The sequence below is a fragment of the Papilio xuthus genome, unplaced genomic scaffold, assembly GCF_000836235.2.
Source record: "Papilio xuthus unplaced genomic scaffold, Pxut_1.1 DF828952.1, whole genome shotgun sequence".
Lineage (NCBI taxonomy): Eukaryota > Metazoa > Arthropoda > Insecta > Lepidoptera > Papilionidae > Papilio > Papilio xuthus.
Window position 1 is genome coordinate 1,329,313 of NW_013529697.1, and position 10,931 is coordinate 1,340,243.

Sequence of the window (10,931 nt, forward strand, 5' to 3'; positions counted from 1 at the left end):
TAAAGTTATTTGCCGACTGTTGGTAATAACATCGCCAACAATTAAACATCTACGAATTTGTCTACACAAAGATATTGTAGTGCATTTGAAAGTTTCTGATAAATAAAAGGGTTCCACAGACAGAAATATAAGTTGACCTACTGTTAGTATATTTTCAGGATCGTTAAAAAAATATTTAAAAACACTTAACAATTAGGAAATACATAACTGCTCTGAATATGCTCAGATAAGAGTTAATTAATTCAAATATAATCAACGTCTATTAACATTTTCATGTTGAAACTCGCTCGAGATCTCGCAACGTTGGCAAACATTTGCACAAGATAACCTACACATACTAAGTCTAACATAATCCCTATTCGTTACAATTTCGTGTTTATAACACAGATAATAAAAACATTATGATGAGTGAAAATTAAACATTCTGCCAAAGACGTGGCATACTGGCCACTAACAACCTTTGCCTTTTCAATTAATAAAAAAGATAGGTAAAGACAAAGAAGAGAAATGCGCGGGAAGTTTAAAAAAATGTAGAATTGAATATTTGATGCAATTATTAATATATGAATATAGTTTGTGTAAGTATTCTTAGAACGAAATGACAATTTCAATTTTAATTGTACATTAGATTTTATAAAACAAACAAATGTAACATATTACTTAAAATGACCTTGTTTGATCGTCCCTTTAAAGAAATTCTAATTATCAAATCCTAAGCTCAGTATCTTTATAAATTTCTCTACGGGAAAATGCGTAATATAAATAAAATTCACAAATATTTCAGTAACTCTTTATCTCACGGTTGTCATTGAAGATGACAAATGTTAGCTAATTTAATACTGCATGCATCACAGCCACAAATCTTAGATAAAGATGAAGTGGAATGTAATGGCTGTTATTATCTTGAATCATACACGCTCGGTGATTTTGTAACATAGCTAATATATGCGTTACCGTGTTTGTAAGCTCCTAATGCTAAAAGATTACGAATTATATTGCTATCTCTGTTTTTGCAAAGTGAATGAAAGGGATGACAATACGTAGAAGTCAATTGTTTCTATAAAACTATAAAATCTATAACATTTTACGCTTATTCACGTAACATTCAAAATGTACAGCATTTCACAGTATTCCTGGCAATTTATTTGTCTGTATATTTCGTATGCAGACCACAAACTGTCCAATTCGCATATTAACGGTCGAATTAGTTCGCTAATTGTAAATTACGTTATCACGTGACAAAACAGATGTGGCACCAGGCAATTTTTATTCGTAACACTTTATCAGTTAATTATTACGAAATGCGAAATGATTGATTTTTGTTTATTAAGAAAACTGGCAGGTTATAAAAAACTATACGAGTGACTTTGACACCTGTCAACATGACATAATTAGTGATGTGAAGTAAATCACAAATCAGAAAATTGGGTATTGTGTTCTTATATTAAACCAACAGTGAACATTTCGTCGTCGATATTTCATTCCAAGAAGACATGTATGTATCCCTTGTATGTATAATTAATCAATTAACGAATACGATAACAATTTTAATTGAAATGGAAGACATTTAATTGAGAGCGACCGCGGCAAAGGACTGAGTCTAGGACAGGCAAATTAAGTAATTTTTAATTGGGACGTTGAGTCGTGTTCCTATTGGTACCTCATTGTTGTTTCGTTTACAGTTTGCCGAACTGTATGATCTCACTTCTCAACTCTATTACCCCTGTTATAGTTTTTAATTCAAAATTAGAATGCGACTGATTTAAATATCACTGCCACGAGCTCTCCTGTTTATTGTCTTCCAAATTCAAACACAGACTTCAACATTGAAACAAGATTCAATAACTAATCTTAAAAAGGCAGTATAAATTAAAAAAAAATGTTGATTAATGGCAAAAGGGTGAAATACCATTTGCTAAAGATCTTTTGACATTTGTATATAATTTTCGATTCGTTCACTTGCATTTGCGGTTTGAACCGCAAGCATCCGATAGTTGCAACATTGTGGTTTTAAAATGTCACCGCATTATGTCTAGTGATGCGCTAATACTCTAAGGGCCAGTCCACACTAGCGACAACATTGCTTCTACAATAAACTTAACAGTAACAGACGCAAGTTTCACTGATTTGGAAATTGGATATCAAGTCATTTTTAGGTATAGTTCCTATTTACAGTATTATAAAATCAAAAGAAAATATCTCAAAATATTATGAATATTTCGCTAGACTGACCATAAGTGATGGCAGAGACAATTTTTTTTTCTTAATCTGAAAGCTCTTTGACAATATTGAGAACATTCCGTGTGTCTCGACCCTAAGTTATGCGAGCGTGCTAGACGTTGACGGGACGTGACTATCACGCTAATGTCAAGGACTGAGCGACGTGACGCTGTACAACGTTCACCGTTCTTTTTTTGAAAATAAAATCCAAATCATCTCTACTAATATTTCGGATGTTTTTAATAACACTATTTTAAATCGTGCGCCAAAAGTGAACGTATCATAGAAAATAGGTCAAGAGCTTTTGCTAAAGTATAGAAAAGATCGCAAAATTTTTTAAACATTTTTTTTATATTATTTTTAATCTCGTCAGTTTTTCAGACGAGAAAGAAGGGTCGAAGCTCGAAGAATTTTTGATCATACATTTGAATCCTTATATAATATCTATTATTGACTTGATCTCATGACGCTTTTAAATCCCAAAAAGTGATAGAAGCTTACCAAACTAATTCGTTAATCTATAGTGTAGTTATTCTGTGTTCTTTATTTCTTACTTCTTAAGACTGTAAAGATACCACTGGTCAACTTAACAAAGTATTGCCTTACAAAAATATTTGACGAAATCTAAGCTAATCACAAAATAATAAAGATCAAATTTCAACATACATTTAATTCTAAAATTATTTTAACGAGCTTTAATTTGTATTCATAACCTACAGTGACATTTACTAATGTCATTGGAGTTTTTAATGTAGCTTAGATACAGATTAATGAAACAATAATTTGTTTTTGTTTTTATTTTATTAAAAAGGTAATAAGGTAAAATTAAAACTCGTTTAATAAAACTTTTCAGGGTTAACAGGTCGTTTTGTGTAATATTATGAAGGTCCATACTTAAATATTTAGAATCTAAGTTAGTAATAAAGATTTTAACATAAGTTTTTGATAGATTATCATTTATCGCATGATGAGATTAAACTCTCGTTACCGTAACTCTATTGCCGAGGGGGATATTTGACAAATATGATTATGCGTAGACTTCCATTATACTTAACACATAAGTAACAGAGTACGTATATTTCTCTTTTACAACCGTTCACAATCTCAATCAGCTGTCAAAGGGTTAAAACACGTGTTTAATTTAAGAGTGTCTTCTAATACATTTCTGCATGAGTTTTAGCTATTGTTCGCTAACTATTTCAAAAAGGTTACGACCTGTTTCGTTAGTTGCATAGACTGTAAATGCACAATTGCATAAGTATGAATTTTGAGTATCAAATTTACGTTTACTTTATAATAATAGTTTTGAATGACTGATGTCCATCGACCGTTGACTTTCAAATGAGCTTGAATATAAATAAAAAAAATTGTGATATTATTGCCTTCTAAATTAAACCACATAATAATGTTTCGAGGATTTTAGAGCACTCTTGGACACCTTAAGAAGGTTTTTTATTATTTTAATAGTGATTATATAACTGCATAGTTTAAAGTAAACATACTTTACATTAAATTAATCACAATAAAAAAAACATAATAAATTGGTCAGTTGCAAGTAATCCACAGTGGAACGCAACGCGATGCGCCCGCGCACCTCGATCGAGGTAAATTGCAAAAGCGATTTAGTTTGAAAGTAACTTGCCTCACATAGTGGCAACAGATACTAAGATGCATTCGATAGACATGTGCAAAACACAAGCGCTGAGCGATAAATTGTAAATTCAATTCATAACATTATAAATTCCAGTATAAGTAACGAATTTCAATCTATTTGTAGCAAAAAAAAAAGTTTTCTCATTGTTTTAAAAAAAAAAGTAGTATATTATATTAAAAAATATAAATTGCATCTCCGTATTGTACCGATTTGGAATGTATTCTTCGTAATGACATTAAAACATACGTATACAAAAATTGTAATTGATTGGAGTGATTGAATGTGGATGGCTTCAAAGGTAGAAGACCAAAGAAAGTATGGATAGATTGTATGAAAGATGATATACGTAAGAAAAAGAGAACATACTTTGCCAACCCTTCGTAGGGACAAGGGCACTTGATGATGAATTTACCTATTAGAAAGTAATATTAATCATTATAATATAATCGTGTATCCGCTAACGCTTGTACCTTAAATCATTACGTGGTCAAAGTGAACGGAAGATACTTTGTGTTGCGCAAATCGGATCATCGATGCTGTACCCTCGGCCGTCGTGCTTTACACAACCAGCATTAACTTTATTGCAGACAAGTACGCCTATATAATAATAATTTATATCGGTCACTTGTGCGATTCTCTCTTAGGTAATCGTTACCTAACAGTAATCTGTTTGTTTTACCTTCTTTCTCACGTTGTTATGCTCTCTGATTATTGTGTCATAATTATTTTAAGAGTTAAATGAACATGTTACATACTAAATGCTATATTGCCCAACTCAAAGTATTTTGAAATCTAAGAGCTTTTACAGTTTTTTCAATAGTTCTCACCCTCGTCTTTGCCCTCTCGTAAATATAAAAAATCTCGAAAAAATAGTTAGTAGCCTATGTGCTTTTCCAGAGTATGTTCTACATCTATGCCAAATTTCATCGAGATACATGCAGCCGTTTTGGAGATAACTTCTATCAAACATCCATCCATCCACACACCTAAAGTTTCGCAATCATAATATTAGTAATATAGTAACATTTTATAACTTTAGCAGGTAAACACAAAATGAAATATGGTCGTAATTATCTAGGTAGAAATTAACCTTGTCATGTTCGACCTTGGTCATGGTCGCTTAGTTGTTGTGTCGATTGCCAGTTACGGTGGATGACTGTCTAATTTTTGTGTAAAACACTGTTTCCATAGTAGCTATATCTGCTATATTTTTGGTATAACATAGTACTAAGTTAATATGTTTTAAGTTTTACTGGTTGACCTTGACCTGACTTAAGGAAAATGATAAATAAACTTCAACATAAACAAATCACTTTGACTGACGTGTCGTGTTCTTTCTGGATGTTTTTAAATTTTATTAAGTTTTGCTATTGCTACGTTAATAACAAAAATAATTAAATCGTTTATATTATTTTTGTCTCTTTTGCGCTTCTGACTAATGAATACATTGTAATTAACCTTTGATATTTCAAGGACGCTAATACAGAAGCTTTATATCTTAATTTTTTTAATAGACAAAAAAATTATTAATAACTGCATAATTATTAATAATCAAATGTATTGGTACAATATAAAAATATAGCTATGTGTTACTGGCTGTCGTCCGCGAGTAATTAAAAAAACAAACTAGTCTACGTGTTCTTTTAGAATATGTTCTACATGTATGCCAAATTTCAGCGAGTTCCTGTGATACTTTGTGCCAAACATCTATCCATACATCTAAACATTCACATTTATAATATTAGTAAGATATCGTAGTATTTTATGTGAAGATTTTGACATAGTAGATTATTTTTTAAACCTTGACCAACTATTACTTGCATCCAAATATGCCACTTTGAGATCGAAAGGTATTCGAATGTTGAAGGTTACGTGCATCGTATTTGACTTTGACTATTCTATGACTGTTCGGAATACGATACAAGTGAAGGGATGCGAATGGATATTATTACAAGTATTTTATTACGAAAACTAATTCAATTACATTTGTTATTTAATTCTACTCAAAGTTTATTATGACAAGTCTTAAAAGGCCAATATAACATAAATGAATAAATCTTAATTTAGCCTCATAATACAATTTCTTAGGACTTTGCCTCCTATGATAGTTACGGACCTGTGTTCCAGAAAGTTCCTTCTCTTAATCTAGGTCCTATATAGGTTTTAATTTATGCAGTATGTGTTTGTGTGTGTGTGAATGTGTGCGTGTGTGAAAGAGAGAGTGTGTGCATTTGCATGTATATTTTTTTAATATGTAGAAAATTAAGGAACATCTGTAGGTGACCTCCTACATACTTTCCAAACACTACACAGTCACACATACACACACATACATCACACGCACTAACACATAAACACGGGTGCAAGACGAGTGGTTGTCAATCGGTACATGTAATTAAAACGTACAAATTCCTATGTGTGTCTGAATAAAACTAACAATTTACACATTTATATATAGTTGAGAATTACAATAATTTAGGCGCAACCGTCCGTTACATATCAATGCTAATCAAACAATTACAATTCAGTATACAATGTACTGACTCGATCGATTCTTAGCGGATGTTGTTTAAGTTTGTGCAACCTACATCGCCTTAAATTCAATTCAAATAATGACAATGGATCATTATGAACTGAATTTTAGGCCCAAACATAACTAAGAGAACACATCATTAGTCCTATCAATCTTTTTAATATAAATGCAACAAGAAGTTATCATTAATATTTGCAAACGCATATTGTTAGCTGTCGCTTGAAACTCCGATCGCGCGGAAATATAAAATTAGTAGCCTACGTGTTCTTCCAGACTGTGTTCTAACGCCAAATTTCAGCGAGATCAATGGAGCCGTTGTGGAGATACCTTCTAACAAATATCTATCCATCCATGCATACATACATATACACTTTATATAAATAAACGATTACATATGTATAAAGCTTCGGGCAACAACTACCGGTCCAATAAATTGCTGTAAAAGTTGCATAATTTTCATGTTTCTATTCCCACCAAATACCGCTGAGAGCAACTATGTGAGCAATGAACCCGGAAATCACCTTCTCTGTTCTCCTCCTATGCTCTTTTGTACATTACACAGGAATACTTATCTTAATTAGTATCCATGGGTATAAATTTAGTATGAAAAATCTAAAATTAAGGTGTCCCTTAACGACCAAGCGCGGTCATCTTCCACTTTACCTCGCTTGCTATTATTGTTTTTTTCTTCTATATTTATTGCCTTGTCATTGTTTTCCTTTTTCCTCATTATCTTTACTTAATAATTCAAGAAGAAACTGACCTTTAACAATCCATTTAAGATATTAATTCATACGTGATATTTTGTAAATTCGGCGACATTGTTAATTCATTGAAACAAGTTTTATTTTGTTGTTTTTTGTTTTGTATTTTTAAACTTTAAATAATATCTATATAAATAATATAATAGATTATCCTAAGTTACTATACTTCTATTATCTCCTTTTTGTCATGAGATTTTTGCACGAGTTTTGTGCAAGATTGTACCACGGATCGTACCCTATTCATCCATATTTTTTTTTAGTCTATGACCTAATCTTTTAAAACTACAGCCAATAAATTCTTTGTATAATTGGCTAGGAGAGATAAATGCTATAGAGTTAAGAAGTCCCCTTCCCACAAAACAATACAGGATCCAAACTCATTCTAACTTTACTTCTAGGATCCAACTAGGGTGGTGTGTCCAGTTATTGACGTCATCAGTATGGACACGTTCCAGTACATCGGTGCGTCTGCCGACCTTCGCGGCGGCTTCGACTGGAACCTGGTATTCAAGGTGAACTACTAACCTTTATACAACTGCCATTTTCGGTTCGTCAACAGAGTTTTTTATACTAATTACTTTTCGTCACCCTGGCAACGGTGATATTTTTATTTATCGAGCGATTTCGTTTCAGACCATTCGGTTTTATTACTAGACGTTAATAGTTCATTTGTTTGTTTGTTTGCTCATGTTTGCTGGATAAAAGTAATTTAATTACTCGTCTACTAAAGTTTTTCTTGTAATCTTACAATCTTTAGTGGGAATATCTATCCCATGCGGAGCGCAGTGCCCGGCTGAGCGATCCCACGCAGGTGATCCGTACCCCCATGATCGCAGGCGGTCTCTTCAGCATGGACAGGCAATACTTCAACAAGCTCGGCAAATACGATATGAAGATGGACGTCTGGGGTGGGGAGAATCTCGAGATATCTTTCAGGCAAGTCTTTTTAATTCATTAAAGGAAATCAAGTTCACTTTAAGGCATGCTAAAATTAAACTAAAAACAAAACAAGATCTAGTCATTTTTGGCTTACTTTATCTTAAACGGTCTATAAAGTGTCAGGGAATCTAAGACTTTTATGTCTGAATTAAGAGAACACTTACACATGTTGATTAAAATTAACAAGAAATAAATGCCTTAAAGACATTAGGCTGATTTAGTTTTAATAATATTTCAGAGTATGGCAGTGTGGAGGGTCACTGGAGATCGTGCCCTGTTCCCGGGTGGGTCATGTGTTCAGGAAGCGGCATCCCTACACGTTCCCAGGCGGGTCCGGCGCTGTCTTCGCGAGGAACACGCGCCGCGCCGCTGAAGTCTGGATGGACGACTACAAGGAACTCTATTACAGATCACAGCCTTTGGCAAAGCAAGTCGATTTTGGAGAGTGAGTATTAAAATTTAAATAAGGTTTGATAATAGGTATCATGAATATTCCTTTCGAATTACTTTTCTAATGTGTTAAAAATCCGCCTTCTAATATTTAGTTTGTTGATTCGCGCAGATTAATCTTTGCTGGTTCCATATTGGTAGGATCGAGAGGTAATTTTTTTTTCTTTTTTTACATTGTCAGCATATCTGAGCGCGTGCGACTACGCGAGAAGCTGCACTGCAAGCCGTTCCGCTGGTACCTTAAGAACGTGTATCCAGAGCTGCAAGTGCCGACGCTTGAGAACTCAGGCGACGGGCATGTCATACGCCAGGGACCGCGCTGTCTAGACACCATGGGACATCTAGTAGACGGCACTCTCGGTAAGTGACGTCAGAGAGTTCAAACGAAAACCAACCTTCTTTTGCTATGGTATAGCTGATTTAAGTAGATAATATTAGATGCAGTTAATACTACCACGATATTAATTATATTTAACAAGCTTGACTTTCTGTACACCTACGGGACTTTGGATAAGAATTTAAATGTAATGTATCACTACAAATTAATATTAGCTTAATATTACTAAATAGTAAAAACATTTAATAATTCTCCAGGCATGTACCCTTGCCATAACACGGGAGGTAATCAGGAGTGGCGATTCGATAACGGCCTGATACGACACCACAGTCTCTGCATCTCACTGTCACCCGAGGACCGAGTGACGGCTGTGCTGGCCGCCTGCGACCCCACTGACGACGCGCAAATGTGGAGGCGGCAAGGAGAGATAATCCGACACGCGAAACTAAACGCATGTCTCGATGCAAGCAGACCCGCGCTTTATTTAGAACAATGCGATCCAGATCAAATCACCCAGCAATTCTCTTTTTAATGTTTTTTTTTTTTTGCTGATGCTTAATAAGACTCTGATTCGAGTTTGCGTTGTAACAGGGTATTTTTTGTTTTAACACCATTACTTTGCAGTTTTTATGAGTGTTAAAGACAACAACTAAACTATGTACTTAAACAGAATGAATATTTTAAAACAATTCTTAGAACTTAGGATGTAAAATACTTTCCAATATATTATTTCATACGATTATTTTCATAATACTTTTAACTACATAATTTAATATTTCTCTAGATAATGCAAGAACACAATTACCGATGACATTAAAATGGGAAACGATGCAATTGGAAGTGGACTTTCCGGATGAGAGTATGCATGGAAAGGGGAAAATATTTTCTCTCTGTGCATCCTCTCCTCCGTCGATTAAATATAGGCAACGCATATGCAATTGCGTATGTCTATGGGCAACGGCCACTTCGCTATTTCAGCGATTTCAGATGGCCGCTCGCTCGTTTGCCACCTTATAAAAAAAACATTAAAATACTTTTTTCCAAGTCAAGTAGCACTAATTAAAAATCCCTCACTGTTTAGTAGAGTTACACAAAAAACCACGAATTCAAATTAAATAATAATGCAAATTGGTTATAAATAGAACATAGAAAATTCGGATAATATTTAGTTATTAATCCATGAATCTCTTCCGTGTATATCTTTATTACGAAATATTGAAAAGACATAAAGTCTTGTGTGTATCTTGTTAACTTCCCATATAATAATTTAATGCTGTTAATATTACAAACTCCAGATTATTTAGTGCCAAAATAATATACACGAAATTCTAACATTCTTCTACACTCATTGTTAAAATGGTGAAACATGTACGGGCAATTACAAGCCTAATTCATACGTTAACTATTGACAGGGAATTATTTTTTTTTTTTCAAATTGCCTGAATTTGATATAAAAACTACGATTTTTATTTGCAAAATACTAAAAAGTTTGAAATAATCTGAATAAAAAGTAACATACCTCAACCAAACAAGTTACATTACTGGTTTTTTTTAATAAAAACACACACACATAACCTCAAATTGGTTAATCTGATTTATATTAACCTTTAGCTTAAAAATGTTTCCTTTGACGTTGACAAATAAAGAATAAACACGAAATCAAATGTAAATGAAATGCTATTCAATATTTATCAAGTATTAGTACTAAAAAATCAAACTCATACATACACAGACATAAGAAATAATTAATGATAATAGAGTAAATTAACAACATTTTAGTGTACATATTGAAAACTATCAATAATTGATGATAAAACAATATAAATAATATAAAGTTACCATAGTATGTAAATATTTTTAGGTTATAAAGTTGTAAGTGCCGGGATTGTGGAATGGAGATTATATTATAGATAAATAAATATAGGAAAAAAAGACATTATTATAAGGAGATTTTTGGTTAAAATTAGCTATTGAGGAACAAAATTATTTATATAAAATTGGAACGTTCACGAAGTGTGTCTACAAATTTGCGTA

General features: G+C 32.9%; 1 protein-coding gene across 2 annotated transcripts in view; it reads left to right on the forward strand.

The window, feature by feature from the left end:
* Positions 1 to 9,807, forward strand: part of LOC106127202 (polypeptide N-acetylgalactosaminyltransferase 2) — a 50,837-nt gene extending 41,030 nt beyond the window's left edge. For both annotated transcript variants that reach the window (XM_013325267.1, XM_013325274.1), the window contains 5 exons: positions 7,570 to 7,683; positions 7,929 to 8,107; positions 8,349 to 8,555; positions 8,742 to 8,920; positions 9,155 to 9,807. In XM_013325267.1, the coding sequence (XP_013180721.1) occupies positions 7,570 to 7,683; positions 7,929 to 8,107; positions 8,349 to 8,555; positions 8,742 to 8,920; positions 9,155 to 9,429 (954 nt within the window). In that variant the 3' untranslated portion in view covers positions 9,430 to 9,807. The remainder of the gene's footprint in view (positions 1 to 7,569; positions 7,684 to 7,928; positions 8,108 to 8,348; positions 8,556 to 8,741; positions 8,921 to 9,154) is intronic.
* The last annotated feature ends 1,124 nt before the right edge of the window (positions 9,808 to 10,931 follow it).